Source organism: Cavia porcellus, unplaced genomic scaffold, assembly GCF_034190915.1.
Source record: "Cavia porcellus strain 051 isolate PalLab524CR breed Dunkin Hartley unplaced genomic scaffold, mCavPor4.1 scaffold_18, whole genome shotgun sequence".
In the NCBI taxonomy this organism is placed as follows: domain Eukaryota; kingdom Metazoa; phylum Chordata; class Mammalia; order Rodentia; family Caviidae; genus Cavia; species Cavia porcellus.
The window spans coordinates 46,714,104-46,730,771 of record NW_026947501.1 but is presented as its reverse complement, the minus strand read 5'-3'; the positions used below and the strand labels follow the sequence as shown (position 1 = coordinate 46,730,771).

The 16,668-nt window shown below is 56.0% G+C and overlaps 1 protein-coding gene across 8 annotated transcripts in view; it reads right to left on the bottom strand.

The window, feature by feature from the left end:
- Window positions 1-16,668, bottom strand: part of Fhl2 (four and a half LIM domains 2) — a 46,784-nt gene that overhangs the window by 16,781 nt on the left and 13,335 nt on the right. For 3 of the 8 annotated variants that reach the window (XM_013154421.2, XM_063229741.1, XM_013154418.3), the window contains one exon: window positions 1,743-1,921. In XM_013154421.2, the coding sequence (XP_013009875.1) occupies window positions 1,743-1,898 (156 nt within the window). In that variant the 5' untranslated portion in view covers window positions 1,899-1,921. Of the gene's footprint in view, window positions 1-1,742; window positions 1,922-2,035; window positions 2,058-9,720; window positions 9,863-10,523; window positions 10,669-16,016; window positions 16,228-16,668 lie in introns of those variants that run through there. The other 5 variants (XM_013154420.3, XM_063229742.1, XM_013154419.2 and 2 more) reach the window with 5 other exon arrangements.

Below are 16,668 nucleotides of genomic sequence, written 5' to 3'. Positions count from 1 at the left end.
TGGCAGCTACGCTAACTGAGCCCCTCACACACAGAAGCACTTCTTTTGCAGGTAAAGCTTCTATAAAGTACTGACACCTTCCTTGCCCAGGGATTCATCCTCCAACTGGACGCTTTTACTGCTCTTCCCATACTGGAATCAGAAGGAGGGAGGGAGGGCACGGTGTCCGGCTTCCCGAGGGGCAGGAGGGAGGAGGAGTGCTTTACAGAAAGAAGAGAGAAGGAGAAGAGCGTGCAGTCTGCAAGGTGAGACCTCTCATCTCTGAGGCACAGCAGGCACACGTTGGGCACAGCGGGATCAGGGGTCCTCTCAGGTTCACACAGCCAGGGAGACATGGGCAGTGGGGCAGCTGATCTTGGTGCCCAGCCCTTGAGAAAACAGAAAGAGGCTGAGAGCTCCTGGAAGTCTCCTGAGGCCCAGATGCCAGTGGCTCAGCCCAGGGTGACAATAGCCCTGTGGAAGGTCCTGATGTCCTGGGCAGTGCCCTCCGTGGCTGGCAGGTAAGGAGGTTAGAGACCTCAGAGCCCTCCAGGACTCGGCTACCATTTGGTCTAAAAGTACCCCGAAAGTCTGTGCAGCAGGGGCTTGGTCCCAGCTTCCTGCTATGGGGGTGGGAGTAGGGGTCCAGGGGAGGCAGTCACACACGGGTGTGCACGCACTCCAAAGAACACAGGGACCCTGGCCCCTTTCTGTCAGTGTGTACCCTACACTCCCCGCCAGGATCCTGGGCCTCACCCAGCTCACCAGCAAGAGAGCCAACACTCCACTGACTGAATCCTAGGAAACTGTGAGCCAAAGCAAACCTTCCCTTTCTGTAAATTGTATCCTTCAGGTGTTTTGTCACAGTCACACAAGGCTGACTAATGCAGAATCCTGTCTCGGTCACTTTCTCATCACCAAGACACAATACCCACCATTCACAGTTTAAAGGAGGACAGGATTATGTTGGCTCATGGTTTTTAAGGTTACAGCCCATGGCTGGCTGACCGTGCCACACAGACAGGGTCTAGGTGAAGCAGAGCTGCTCACGGCATGGCGGCCAGAAAGTGGACAGAGAGGAGGAGCTAGGGAGGGAGATGCACCCTTCCAGGTTGCTCCCAGGGACTGCCTCTTCCACCAGACCCTGCCTCCTAACAGCAAGGCAGCTACAGCTCTGCCATGACCCAGTCACCTTCCAGAGGCCTGGCTTCTGCCCACAGGAGGATTTGGGTCTGAACGGTCACACACCCAGGGCCTCCTCCCTGGCCTTGGCCAGCCTAAGGACAGGCTGAGAATCCCAGGGTTCCACCTGCACCCCCTGGTCTGGCCACAGGGACCAGCATGGCCCTGCTGCTCCACGCCATTTGAAGCTGCTGATTCTTCAGGAGCCAGCCTGGCTCCCTCCTCCCCAGGAAGAAAAGAGCCTGTTTATTCCCCGGAACTCTGGGGCTCCATTATCTGGGAGGCGCCCAGGGCTCCCCAGTATACACCCAATTGCAAATGTTTACCGAGCAGCACCTGCTCCATTTGTCACCCAGAGGCAAACAGAGGCCGACAGCAGAACCCGGAGGGCACTGGTGTGGGCGGGTGTGGGCAGCCACACAAGGAGGAAGACGACTTGGGGCAGTCATGGGTGCCCAGCAGGTTGGCAGAGACCAAGCCTGCAGGGAGGTGTGGTGAGGCCACAGGTGGGGCCCCATGGACAGAGCAGGGGAGACACGGAGAGGCCCAGTATGGGGCGCGGAGGCGGGCACAGAGGGTACCTTGCAGTCACAGCCGATGAGCTTGCCACACTCCTCGCAGGTGTTGGCATACAGCTCCTCAAAGCAGGCCACGCAGTGGGGGTTCTCCTCCCGCAGCACGTACTTCCTGCCGAACAGGGACTCCCTGCAGTGGTGGCAGTCAAAGCGCTCTGTCATGGTGGCAGCAGCCTCTCGGTGACCTGGGGAGAAGAAGAGGCCTGGGACTCACCCTCAATGCTCCTGATTTCAGGGCCCATTCCCCTTCCCACAAATGGGGCACCCCAGAGTCTCAATGCCCCCCTCATATTGCCCACTGTGGCATGGAGTAAATGCCGGCTTTGGGGCCTTGGCTTGCCCTGGCTGTGCACAGCTTCCAACACAGGCCCAGCCTGCTCTTCTCTTCCCTCCACCCGAAATAGAAAAGCAGCGTAGAAACAATATGTCCACGTCTATAAAAAGATTTTCCATGGGTTGCTTTATGATTCATGTGTGGAGTGGGAGAAAGGCAAGGCAGAGCGGGACGCTGACGCAAGATATCTGCCCTCGGATGCCAAGGGAGCAGCAACCTTGAGGCAACCTTGCGTGGGCCAGTGCCACCTGCCCTCACACAGGGGATGCCACCCGGAGACCTTAGGGACAGTCACTTCTTCCGGACGAAGAGATGGTTATCCTGCAGCTGCCTGGGCACCCAGAGAGCAGAAGGTAAAGAATAGGTCACTTCTGAGAACCTGGACTCTGGCTATGGGTCACTCTTAGATCTGCAAAACTGGGCAGGACGGCCTCTATGGGGCAGACACCGTGCTGTCAGGGCTGAGGACACAGTGTGTGCTGGGTAGAGAGGGACGTGTTGCAGAGGCAGGGTGGGGACAGGAGCCCCCAACTCTTCCTACAAACAACTACTTGGACACAACATGGGTGTAGACCAACGTCTCAGGACATTGCAGACACAGAGTCGATGTGATTTGGGGGTATCTCCTTAAGTGGCAATAATTAATTTGCAAAATGTTGAAAGTTTTACCAGCTGTTAAGCAGGCCGCTGGTTGGCTCTGTAATCCAGCTGCTATTTCACAAACTCAATTTGATTTCCAGTCACCACAAACCATTTGCCGGTGAAATCCCAGAATTAGACTCTGATGCAAGTGGAATATCGCTGCCTGTCTTGGGTTACAGTAAATTTGTTTATTGATCTTATACTCTGTGCATCCAAGGTTCTGACCACTGTAAGCAGAGACACAGTGTCTTCCAATCAGTCAGGCCGGGCAGCTCTGTGTTTAGAGAGTAATTTTCCTCCAAGAGCATTCAGCACGCAGCTGGACCATGTGGCAAGGTCCCTCCTCCTAAGTGGCTCTTCCTGGGCTTAAGGAAAACATCATCTGGACATTTCCAAGATAACATCACAGCGCAGGCCCGGGAGGCTGGGAATCCCTGTGCTGAAGCCCTCCGTGCGTAGGAGCCACACTCTGCTCTTGGTGATTCCTCCTTTACTGCCCTGAGGTATCTGTCGTTTATTCTGTCCCTGCTGACAATCATCCTTCCAACCCATGCATCTTTCCTTCAACCCACGAGTCTTTCCCATAAAGGCTGCCATGTAGGTGTGGAGTGAGGGGCTTCTCGCCTGCTCTGCTCACACAAGCAGAAGGCAGTAATGTGGGCTGGGTGAAGGGAGAGAGAACTGACTGTAAATCGTGGCCCTCTCAAAGCCGGAAGCAGCTCTTGAGATGAACCAGAAGCACGGCCTCCAGCAGGCACGGAGAGGGCCGAGCCCAGCAACGGAAACCAAAGGGGTCTCCTGAGCGCGCCCGAGGCTGCCGGCCTTGAGGGACGTCCTCCGATCTCCATGGAAACATGGCCCCTGGAGTGCCTAGGCCAGTGGGGACAGGAGCTACCTGCAGCTCGAGAGGCCCTGTGGAGCCCAGGTATGGGTCTGGAGCACGCAGTGCTGTTCCTGGCTGCATCATGGCCACAATGGTCACCGGAGCCAGAGGTGGCACACAGGCTCCGCTCCTGACTCTGTTGCCCCAGCGTCACCCAGAGTTGTCTCCTTGGGACAGTCAGGGCACACCCCTGCTTGAGCACATGAGGCCATCCTGGGGTGCATGCTGACCTCACTGACCCTGACTCCCCACAGGGACAGCGTGGCCACTGTGACCTCTAGGAGTGCTGTGACATGGCCCCGGCTGGAGAACCACTCCTGACCCTCAGGCTCCACTCTCCCCTATGCATCTGCAGGGCAGAATGTACCACAAGCACCACCAGAACTTAGGCACAGAGTGGCAGGGGCACCTTGAGAGGCTGCCTGAGGATTCTACAGGGCGCAAACCGAGTCGGGAGAGCTCGTCCACCAATGGGTAACGCAAGGGCTTGGAGCTGTCTGTCTCCACAGAGGGCTCAGACCCGCAGCCCTGCAATGACCAAACCCAATGTTTTTTGTGTTTGGTGCTGGGGATCGGGCCCAGGGCTCCCACACATGAGGCAATGGGTCCTACCACAGAGCTGCACTCCAGCCCCAGAATTCTCCCTTTAAAAAGCTAAGCGTTTACAGCTGCCCGAGGGCTCTGGAGCCTGCTCTTAGTGGGGAAAATGCACGAGACGTCCCCGTAACTTTGCACTTGTGGGTTCTCTGAGGTCCCTGCGGTTCATTCATTCTTCACTAGAGAACTTCCTGGAAGCTGACGGGGACACGTCAGTGTCAGGCAAGGGGTTGAGACATGAAGACCGGGAGACGCAGGCTGAGACCCACAGGGATGGGGCTCAGGGGCCATGAGTGGCAAACAGCAGAGCCCACAGGCCACTGGGCACAGCCAGCTATAACACAGCAAGGAAAAATGGGCAAGTCCAAAGAGGCCGAGTGGCCCAGCAGGTGGGGCACGAGTGGCAGCCAGCGTCACCAGGGCAGGCAGGGAGGTCCCCACGGCAGAGGTGCTGAGTGCGATCCCCGCCTGGCTGTGCTGCTAAGACTGGGGGGACCCAGCTGAGGGGCGGACTCCTCAACACCAGCTGGTGCTGTCAGAGCCACTTCTGTGTCATTCCTCAAACAGAGGCAGACACCGTGGCTCGGGGCTTCTGGGTCCCATGTGCAGGGCCCACTGACCGTGTCCGGGCTCTGTCCCCACCTTACTGTAGGTTGGGGCGTGGCCACCCCACTGTTCTCTGGCACTGAGGATTCAGCGAGGGAATCCAGATAGAAATCCGACCCCGGCGGGACCATGGCTGCTGACCACACCGAGCCAAGCGAAACACAGATGCCAGCATGTTGGAGTCCTCAGCCCTGCCCAGGGTTCAAGCTTCCTGCACATCCTCCCTCACTGACTCTGCGCTCCAGATGTTTGCAAGTGTTAGGGCAGCAGGTAGGGCCTGGGGCTGGCTGCCCTGGGTGGGCAGGGGAGGCAGAGTTGGGCTCAGCTCTTTTGGCTTCTTTCAGCAAACAAAGGAGCAGTGACGACCAGGGATCCGTTAGTACTAAAAATAACAACAAAGCCGGGCATGGCGGCGCAACCTGAGCCTCAGTGCTCAGGAGGCCGAGGCAGAAGGAACGCTGCGAGTCCCAGGTCAGCTGGGCTGCACAAAGCGACCTCCTTTCAAAAAAGCCCCAAAACGTGAATAAATAAAAAGCAGAAAGACGAAACAGGCATTGGTGTGACAGTCTGCCTTCTCGCACCCAGGGAGTTCCAGGCCTGCCCACCCCAGCAGGACCTGCATTGTCCATTCAGGTGTTACTTCTTTCCAGTTCTCCCTCTGTTCTGCGTGCCACCTGCTCTCACCTGGCCCCAGGCTGGTGTCCTCCGAGTGGACCCTGCCTCCTCCACACCTCTGACGTGCCCACTGCCTGACATCCTGAGCCCCTTCTGTGCACCTGCAGACACAGCCCCTGCCAGTCCGTCCCAGACAGAGCCAGCCCAGCAGGGACCCTGGTGTGGATGGCAGTCACCAGAGTCCACATGTGTCTTTTTCAGATCGGTGGAACACAGCGCTTCACTGCCACATGCCTCACAGACCCTGTGTCCCTCCGACCCTCGGCACTGGGCCATTTAAAGGCCCACATGGTCCAGCCCTAGTGCGGTGGAGACCCTGGAGTCACAGACCCTGGCACCTGGCCCTCCTGCCCCCCACTCTGTGCCCCCTCTTCTTGCCCCCCTCTCCTTGTGATAAGCTGCTGGCCGCACCATGAGAGGCCTCTGTCTTCTGCTCTGGACTCTGACCCTGAAGGAAAAGGCAGTGGTTCAGGATGTGGACTGGCGGAAGCAGCAAGCGAGGAGGGGCTCTCAGGCGGGAGGTGCAGACTCTGCTGGGGCCAGGTCTGCAGTCAGCGCTCCCCTCAGCACCCAGGATGGAGGGGCAGAAGCAGGCTCTTCAGCTGCCTGGGGTAGGCGTGGCAAGGCTCCCTGGCGCGCCCCAGTGCCCCAGTTCCTCCCTGGACGGCTCCTTCGGTGGAAATTCCAGGAAAAGGCCAAGGGCGCTGGCAGTGGGGGTGCAGCTGTTTAAAAATAGAACAGTGCAGGTGCAGGTGGCCGTGTGCAGGGCTTGCCCAGCACGTGTGGGTTTGATTCCCAGAGTTAAAAGGAAAGGTTAAAAACAAAACCTATCCAGAGTCCATTCAAAATCACTTTCTGGATTGTTGGAATGGAAAGCATTTTCAATTCTGAAGTATAAGATGGAACACCTGAGCCCTGTGCACTCATCACGAGTTCTTTCAAGGCTTTGCTGGACCCCCTGATGGGCAGGGCCAGGGGCAGGGGCAAGGCCATGCACACTGCAACTTTCAAAAATTAAAAATCACCTTGTAGCCAGGCAGAGTGGTGCACACCTATAATTCCAGCACTTTGGAGGCTGAGGCAGGACTGCTGTGCCTTCAAGGCCAGCCTCACTGCATAGTGAGAGCAAGTCTCAAACAAACAAACCAATGACAGCAAAGCAGAGGGGAAATTGGTCTTGGCTAGTCTGCAGCAGCTTTAAGAGACACTGTGTGATAGACAAGGGTTCCATAAGGAAAACTGCTGTCTCCCGAGTCATCTTTTGAATGCCAAAAATGAGGAACTCAGAAAAACAGTAACTGTCACATTCCTGATCTGAATTCCACACACACACAAGAATGCTTGTTTTCTGATGTGCTTGGGACTTTTCGGTCCACACAAGGAGCCCACACTGCACACCATTTGTGGTGAAAAGGGTGCCGGCCTGGTTCTTGCTCTGAAGACCCAAAGTCGCTGCCTTGCCCTTTAATGTCAAAATGTACCAGTTCAGCAGCCTGAGACTACCCAGAGGTGCAGGCCAGGACGGCAGGCAGCCAGGCCCACGGATCACACCAGCCTATGGATGGGGACGTGGCAGTGCCATGGCCCTGCGAGGCACATGGAACCACCGCCAGCACCACCTGCCCTCAACCACGGGTCCCCCTGCTTCTGTGGGCAGTGAGCTTGTGCTCCATTTGCCTGGCTTATTTCTGGCTTCCCAGGATGGGGCCAGCCTTCCCCTGTGACATCTCCGGCGTCCCTGAACAGCTGGCCCCTGGTGCATTTGAGCCGGGCGTGTGCACCCCACTGACACAGGATCACATACTGCTTCCCCACACTCTCAGAGGGCCTGTTCTGTGGGCTCTGACTTGGACCATAAACAGCGCTGTCCTCTCTCGGACCCGTGAATCCAGTATTTGGGGCTCTAAGGACTCTGGGCGTGAATGCTGTTCCATCCAGACAGGGCAACGCCTTCTCTTCCTGCCGTGGACCTGGCACTCCTCACTCAGTGCCAGAGCCCAGAGGACCTCTTCAGGCCCCAGGGCGAAATCAGGGCGGTAAAGGTATGGATCATGGAGGCACAGGACAGGTGTGACCACAGGGTTGACCCAGTTCAGAGGACTCACAGGAGCTGGGCTGGGGTGAGAAACCGGTGCTGCCCAGACCTCTCAGGACCTCAGGATTCACAACTTTTGAGATAACAGAAGCAAGCTGTTGAATTCTAAGAGCCTTATTTCCAGCGAGATAGCTCTTAGAAGTCAGAGTCAGACAAGCAGATGACAGTCTGCGGCACCAGGGGAGTCCAGTCACTGTCATCTCAACAGGGTTTCCCCACGCAGCCTTCAGGAAGCTGGAAACTTTCCACAGACTCTTACAAAGCTAGAGCTGGAGAAAATCTCTTTTTACCTATGGATGGCACCTCAGGAGACCAAGACCCAGGCCCATAGAGCACAGGACAAAGTGGCAGGGTGAAAGCCAGGCTTGGGTTTCAACTATTTCGAACTGTGCTACGACCCACCGTGTGCTGAGGACACTGGCAGGCCAGGGACCCAGGACAGCCAGCAAGGTACCAGGGAGAGATGACACCACCCATCCCAGCCCCAAGGCTGGAAAAGGCTGACACCCGGCTGCAGTACTGAGAGGGAGGAAGTCCCCACCCCACGGCCTCTCTGTTCTACCTGGCAGACAGGCACAGGACACAGGTCTCTGGGGTTGCGGGCATGCCTGGTAGGTGCCAACCCCTCCAGGAGCTTCCCAGGGACATGCCCTAGACAATGTTTGGCTGACTGTCTGGGCACCTCGAGGCCCTGTCGGGTTGACTCATCCCAGGAGCCAAACTTGAAATCCACAACTTGGGGTGGTGGAAGAAACTCCTTGGACTAGCCCCAAAGTCAAGACAGTCAGACAGGCCAGCCCTGTCTGCTGCAGAACAGCTCTCCGTGGCTGGAGGAAGCACCCAGACCATCACAGAGGCTGCAGCCCCAGCTCTGTGACAGCTGAGTGGACACCTGGTAAACACAGCCTGGGGGGAAAAATTCTTACAATGAACCCACAAGAAGGGAGGTCAATGGTTGCAGCTCAGACTCCAGGACCCCGAGGCAGGATTACTCCACAGAGGGAGAGGCCAATGAGGCTCCTGATTTCAGGGATCCTGGAGCCTGTGGCTGGACTCCTCAACTAACAGCGGGAACAGTGCAGGGTGAGATCATGCTAGCAAACCAGAGGCAGAGAGAGGGACTAGGGTCCCCAGATCCCTTCCCAGAGCAGTACCTCCAGCTGACCTAACAACTTCCTGCCAGGTCTCACCTTGGGAAGACCCCTTACTGCCCCATGAAGCACTAGGTGCCCCACACAGACCAGAGCATGTGGAGGGGCATGGAGACCCTGTAGACTAGGGAAGTGGCCCTCAAGCAGGGTGAGGGAGAAGCTGGGCTACTGAAGGGCACTTGCACCTGTGGTTCTGACATCCTACAGTGCGATCCTGGGTTTCACAGCCGTGTCACAGGCAGCAGGCCACACAGCACTGGAGGAAACACTGCACATCCTGTGGGCCATCAGAGGACAGTGCTCAGGGCCACTCTTCACCAGGAGCCTTGCGCAAGCTCCTTGGCCTCTCTGTGCCTCAGTTTCTTTGTCTGTAAATGTGGCTGTGGAATATGCATAACCACTGCAATGTGCAGCTTTTAAGCAGCCCTGCCTCGGAGGCAGATTACTAATCCTGGGTCCCACTGAGGAAACTGAGGCACCAAGCTATTCTCCCTGGGGGGCACTAACCTGCCCAGAACCCTTAAGACTTGGCCAGGTAAGGAGCTGCAGCCAGGGTGGGTCCAAATAAGAAAACTGAGGCTCCCAGGCCAGGCAGATCAAGGGATCTGGAAGCGACTTTGGGCAGCCACGGGGCATCTGTGGGTCTGAGCTGAACAGCCGGGCAGCAGGCCTGAGGGTGGTGGTGGCAGCACCAGTGCCAGGCGTGTCATTGAGCTGTCACGGAATCGCATCTGAGAACAGGGCAGGAAGCCAGGCACCATGGAAACCAACCCCACCTATTCACATGCGTCCCTTAAATGCACAGTGAGCTCAGCCTGAAAACCTGAGAATTTTTTTTCTAGGAACACACAGAATGAGATGTTTTTCTTTGAGTCTGGTTGCATGGGCTTCCAGCTGTTGGCCAGAAATGTCTAAGGCTTCTTGCAAATGTCTTTGGGTCCAAGTCCCCTTCAGGACACCCCAAAAAGCACCTTTCCTTAGTAGGTGGTTGTAAAACATACCTCAGCAGCAGCACCGGAAAGCGAAAGCATGAGAGGCACTTAGGGTAGCATTTTCAAGACAGCTCTCCTGGTTAGACGTCCAAACTGTGAATCACTGCTTCCCCGAATCTGCCAGATCCATGCAAGACAGCGCCTGCATAACCTGGCCACAGCCGCAATCCCGGAAAGGGTGAGACCAGGGAAGCACCACAGGGCATTACAAAGGCAAGCGATCGAGTGTTCATTTAAAACCAGAAACAGTTAAAAGTTCTTCCCACAATTTAAGTCACACTAAGACACCATGCATCCTAGCTCAACATGACCATCAGACTTCTAAACTAAACCAAAGCTTTCACATGGTGGCTTGGATTTTTCAATTCCTGCAACAGTCAGGGTTCTGGGTCACTCACAAACGCCATGCTCCCTGTCCAAGGGGAACTGGCACCCGCCTGAAGGCCCCTGCCAGGACAGTCCCTGCAAAAGGACTCAAGGCCCAGGGTCTCCTTCCCAGCAGCTTAGGACCCATGCTTCTGCCGGCTCAGTTTGCCTGAGGGTGGCTTGGCCCCTCCGGCACCGGGGTGGGGACCCACCTAACATGAAGGCCACTGCTGTCCCAGTCTGGGGATGGGTAAGTTCCTGGGGCTCCCGTGCCTGTGACTCCCCCTCCCATGCCCAGTTCGGGTTCCCGGTCCTGGCTTTCCCTCGGGGCTTTGGTTCGAGCCCTGCATGGTCCTGGGCCCTCTCCCGGGTCCCTGCCTCCGACTGGGGTTCCGCTGGCCGCGGTAGGTTCCCCTGCCATCGCACCCCAGCCCCTAGGTACTCACGCCGGCTCAGGACGCGGCTGGCGGCGGCGCGGGAGCAAGGCGCCGAGTGGGACTGCACCCGTTCCGGCCCCGCGCGTCGTTTGACCAAATAAGGAGCCGCGGCCGGGCGGGGCGGGCTGGGGACCGGGCGGGGCGGGACTGCGCGCACCCAGCCGGCCTCCCCACGCTTTGTTTCCCGGCCCGCCGTCGTCCCCTCGCGTCGCCCCCGTGTGCTCTCACGGAGCCGGACAATCGCCCCACTCTGTACCTGCAGACGCCCGCGCTTAGACCCGGGGGAAGGTGAACCGGGCGCTGGGTTGGCGGAAGCTCCTGTGGCCCAAATGGCCTCCTGCGCTGTGGGCCAGGGAATAGCTTAGCAGGGTGTATGGCGGGGTCCAGGCCCAAGCGCCTGGGGCCATCGTGATCAGGGCCACGTGCGCGCAAGGAAGATGGGGGTGCGCACGTCGTTTGGTTGGGGGGTGGGGCGCACCTGCCAAAGCTCCTCCAGGGAAGGCGGCCGGCTTCCAGCCATCCCCCGACCTGTGTGAAAGTGTCAGCACGTCAGCTACTTTGTACTGGGGGTGCTGGGCCTAGTCTACTGCAAACCTCACCCCTGACTGGACAGATTACCACCCCGTTTATGGTGAAGAAAGTGCAGTCAGATTTGTCCTGGGCAGCAGAGTGGCCACACAGCAGCTGAGCTGTGCATCAGTGGCCCCAGAACAAGGCCAGCAAGGACCTTACAGGACCAGAAATCCCACACCCATCAAATCACTAGCCTTGCTGCAGAGGAGAGCCTAGAGCCAGCTCGGAAGTGGGGGGGTCCCCTAGTCCCAACCCACCTTCTGGCTCCTGTGCTGAGGATGCAAGGATCCAGCTCCCCCTGAATCCTGGCCCAGGGTAGTGCAGGACCTAGCAACTCAGAGCTACCCATGCAGAGCAGAGCGGGGTCCCATGCCCCACTCTGCACATGCTCTGTGGGTGTGGCTGCATACTGTAGGCTGAACTCTCCACAGGGAGCCCTAAGCTTCAGATTTAGAAACAGGCTTACAGAATGGTGAAATGCTGGTGCTGTTCATACCCTCTCTCGGGTTCCTTTTGTCTTTCTTTGGTCCAGAATTGTGCGCTCAATTCATATACTTTTTATTAACACAGTTGGTGTTACGGTTTTCCTTCTAGTCACTGTGCCGTTGCCTGTGTCATGGGGACTCTGGCACACTGTGCTGTCTCTATTACCAAGGAGTCCTGCCTTCCAATGTGTGTTTTCCTTTAACCTTAGTAATGTTTTACGTGACTGCTGGCAAAGTCCAGTGTCAGGAAACAAACTTTCCCAGTTTCACTAGCAACACTGCAGAGAGAAAGAGAGGAGAAACAGAAATAGGGCAGGACGCCCCAGATTGAAGAAAGAAGTAGAAGTAACCACAATGCATGGGTCTCACTTGGTTTTTGATCAACAGACAAACTGCTTACAGATAGACATCTAGGAGACAAACTGGAAAACATGACATTGGCAGGAGATTTGATGGCATGATAAATGATTTTGTTAGGCATTGTCAGTAAAGTCATGCACATGTTTCTTTTCTCATTTCAAGCTTTTGCTTTTCAGGAATAGTGCCTTGGTGTTTACTAGTAACAGTATCTGGGGCTGATTCAGAACAAACTCTGGGGTAGGGGCCATGGGCATACAGGGCAGTATCATCAGAGCTGACTGAGGACCGCTATTGGGATCCTTAAACGCTCTTTCTCCTGCAGTGCTTGAGAGATGAGAAAAGTTTTAAGTCACAAATGCACACCCTGGTGCCACCCTTAGCATTTCCCCCAGGAGCTTTCCTGCGGAGCTGGCTGTTCCTGTGCACAGTGATCCATCTCCCTGTGGAACTGTTTGTAACAGCAGAACCCTGGGCCACAGTAGACTTGGAGGACAGGGTGTGAAGGTGCTGGAGAGGAGGAAGTAGCTCTGTTTTCTGAGGGGGTACTCATCGAGTCACAGAGTGGGTCCTACAACAGAGAGAGGAAGGAGGAGACGCGCACAGCAGTCCTTGCCTCTGTGAGGAGCTGGGTGGCCAGGAGCGCGGGAAGGGAGGGAGGTGTCTCGTACCCACAGGGTGCCTCTATGTGTGCGCGCATGTATGCTCTGTGCAGGTATTCCCCACTCCAAAAATAACAATATTTAAATAAACATAGCACATATTCCTTGAAGACTAATTCATTAGGTTGTGATAAATAGAAAGTTATAGTAAGTTTGCTAGACACCGAAGACAAGATGCAAAGAAACCTGCTCGCATGAACAATCAAAGGGTGGGTTTTGATGAGTCCGCCTGAGAGAGTGTGCTTGAAAAGTTCTGTCCTGTACCCCGTGAGATGCCAGGATCGCCTGTGGTGGACGGCACAAAGCATGTGCTGAGGAATGCTGATGTCCAGTGCACAGCAAGCCCCGCGGCAGGAGAGCCCAGGAGCCTTTCCTTTTGTTTGGCAGCAGAGCAGGGGGAGCATTGTGGAAGACTGCTTGATCACCAGTCAGGCCTGGATCTCAGTGCCTGTCCTGCCACTGGCTGGCTCTGTGACCTCAGGTCACCCCAAACCTCCCAGCCCTCAGTTTGTTTGTTTGTAAAATGGCCCCAGGCCTCAGCTTGATTTGAAGATCTCCAGAGCTGGTGCATGTGAAGCATTTCGCCCCAGTGGCATTGCCCTGGGGACACACTGGGTCCTCAGCAAATGTTTGCTGTGATCCAAGGGGAAAGGAGACATGAATCTAAGATAGGAAAGAAGTCCATTAGATCCTGTTTTGAAGATAAAAGTCATCCCCAGACAGTCTTGAACCCTCAGCTCTGGGTAAAAGGTTGGTTTGGAGGAGGGGAAAATTGAGAAACATTTTCCTAGGGGGTAGCATGGACAGGTCAGCAGAGATTTTTTCTTTTGTCTCTTCCAGTGCTTCAGCAACTCCTCCATTGATCTCTGTCCCCCCCCCCCTCTCTCTCACACACACACACACACACACACACACAAAGGCCACCTTAGGGCCACAGAGCTGGGGCTCAGGAGGGACAGGAGGACTCTCCCAGGTGGTAGCCAAGTTCTGAAAGCCTGGTGTAGGCCCAGACACCGTCAGAAATGCCTGTAATCGCAGCTGTCCAGGACACTGAGGCAGGAGAATCCCAAAGTCCAATCCAGCTTGGGCAACTCAGCAACCTAGCAAGACCATGTCTCAGAATAAAAGAAATATAATAAAAGGGCTGTGAATGTAGCTTAGTGTGAAGACCCTAAGTTCAGCTCCCAGCTCCACACACAAAAAAACCGGGGGCACTTTTGGAGGCTGTGGGATGTTTGCAGTGACTGAGTAAATATCCTGGGGCTTCCAACTGAGGCCTTGGTAGTTGGCCAGGAGCCCAGAGGAAGGCTGATTTCCCGAGTCTGATGGACCGAATGCAGACCTGGTCCCAGAATGCAAAATCCCAGCTGCAGTTCTGTGTTTCTGTCCTCTTCCCAAGTGGCCTGCATGGGTGGAAGCCGACTGAGAAGCTGTGGCCTGGGCTGAGCAGCCAGTTGCTGGAATCTCACTTCCTTCACCTCTGCAGTGCACTCCAGGCTACTTCTGTGTTGGGGTCCAAGAGGGCGGGGCTCAGCCTGCCTACCTGAAGGTCCCCATTCTGGAATCAGAACCACTTCATCGGCCAGGGAAGAAAGGAACCGAAACCAGATGGGGCCTCTGCTTGGCTGTGCAGAGAAGTCGAGAGCACTTTGTCCCCTTTAAGAAAGAGGATGTCCCCAGGCCCCTGTCCCCCAGCAGATTCTCCAACAGGCAGGCAGGAAGCAGCACTCAGCCCGGTGCACCCCACCCTGATCCAGAGCTAATTGCCCTTAGTGCTCAGGCGGTTGGAAGGTGAGTAAGTGAGTAAGCAGCCAAGCCCACAGAGGTAGGGGGGGGGGCTCGAACTCCACTGCACTGCTGTGAGCTTTGGCCACCCCCCAGGTGCCCCTGGGGCAGGGCCAGCAGTCTGGGCTCCCTCTTCTTAAAAAACTGTTTGCCTAACCTTTCTGGAATCATCTGCAGAGCGATTCCACCAGCCGGGTGCCCACCTGTGTACCCTGAGCTGTGTGAGGCCCTTGAGGCCTCCCCCAGCCACCAGAGGAGCCTCTTCAAGATCTTACTGGGTCTCGGCTTCTTTCCCCTGCTGCCCCAAAACTTGTGCAGGGCTCAGCAGGCCTCTCCTTCCACCTTGCCCCTCAGCCTCTGCCACGCTCTGGGTGGGAGGAAAAATGCCCAGCTCTTTCCTGACCCACGAAGTTCACACACACACACACACACACACACACACACACACACACACACGTTTCCTCACGCTCCTGTCCACAACTGATTTAATGAACGCCAAGAGTCAGAGTTGAAAGCCCCAGAGCTTGTCCACCTCGGACCAAAATCACAGCCAGCTTGCTGATTCCAGCTAATTCCGCGTTTCCCAGGGGTCAGAGCTTCAGGGGTACCTTGGACTGCAGCTTCCCCTGGGCACTGCTTCCCTCAAGATGGGTTCTGCATGGACCCCACAGCACCCCAGACAGAGTGATTGACACCACAGCTCTTCTCGGGCCTGCATGGGGCTGGACTCCCAGAAGAAAGCTGTGTCCGCTGTGGGTCCTGGAAAGGGCTTCTTATTTGTGTGGTTTTTTTTTATTGACTCATCAAACTTGCGCGTGTTCTGAGATCCTTCCGTTTCTGAGTTGCTCTCTTCTGGTACAGTCCTCACTTCTCTGCTTGCTGTTGGGGGCAGCTCTGCCATCCTTCAATTTCTAACATCCATTCCTGGGTAAGGACAGTGAGGCTGCCCTGGTCTGGGCAAACTGGCCAAGTCCCTCCTGCAGGAACTTTAGTAGCATCTCTGCAGCCTGTAAAAACACTTCTCCCTGTGGCCTCCAGTGCTTCTCAGCATCCCCAGCCCAGGAGAGTTCCCGGCCCCACCATCCTTGGGACGTTAATTCCAGGAGCACTGAACTCTGACTTTGTGCATCCAGGGTTGTGACACTAAACCCTCATTTTCCACCATCACTGAAGTACTTCTGCACTCCTGCTATGACCAGTCGTCAGCCGAGAGCCCCTGTGGCCAGGTAGGACCCAGGGGCTGGAGCAAAGGACCCAGAACTCCAGTGGAGCTATGTCTACTTCCTGTCACTCTCAGGAATGCTGGAGATGACCTGCTGGTGCATTCTAGCTCAGCTCTGGAGGCTCCAGCCAGGACTACTTGGCCACGTTATTGCAAGCCCAGGCGAAAAAGCTCTTTACAACACCACAGAACAGAGCCACTGACCTCCTGAGTGGGAATGGCTCCCACGATTCCTTTCAGGGCCAACGACCTAAAGCCCTCTCATGAGGCCCCGCCCCTTAAGGTTTCACCTCTTCCCACAGCATCAGACTGAGACCAGGCTTGTAACACAGGGGCTTTGGGGGTACACTTAAGACCAGGCTTTAGAGGGCACAGTGCATGTGGGTGCAGGTGAGTCTCCTCTCCTTCGTGTCTTTACCTCTCTTGTAGGACAAAGGATGCAACTTTCCCTGGAGTCATTTTTAGGCCCATTTCCTGTGCAGAACTGTGCCTTGCTGTAGGTCTGCAGGTGATGAAAGCAGGCTGTGGGCCCTCCCAGGGCCTCTCCCCACTTCCCCGCAGCGTGGTTGACAGCTGATGACTAGGGTTTCATAACATGTCCCACCTTCGGCATCTCCAGGCAGAACTATCTGCCAAAACATAAAAGGAGGGGAAATTCCTTGGCCATCACAAGTGCATAATACTTCTGAAATCTTCTCTGTGGGGGAGGTGTCAAGTGATGACTGGCCTCCATGGCAGATTACTCACTGCCTCCCGGAAGGCCAGAGAGGCCTGGGGCAATCACTGGCAGGGTTGGCTTTTTCTTTCTTTTTCTTCTTCCTCCTTGGCCTCCTCACCACAGTTTGCACTGGGCCTGAAGGTGAGCAATCGGGCTGAGCTGGTGACTGCTTGGTGACTCACCCTGGTTCGCGGTCTCTTGCCCTGTGTGCCTTGTGGCTGTTGGTCCCCTGGGTCTCCAGGTAATGCTACAGGCAGATGGAGAGAACGCTTGAGAGATTTCCTTTATCTAAGAATGTGCTCGGAAAATACCTGGACAGGGAAGCAAAGACTGAGATCCCGAGCGGGAGACA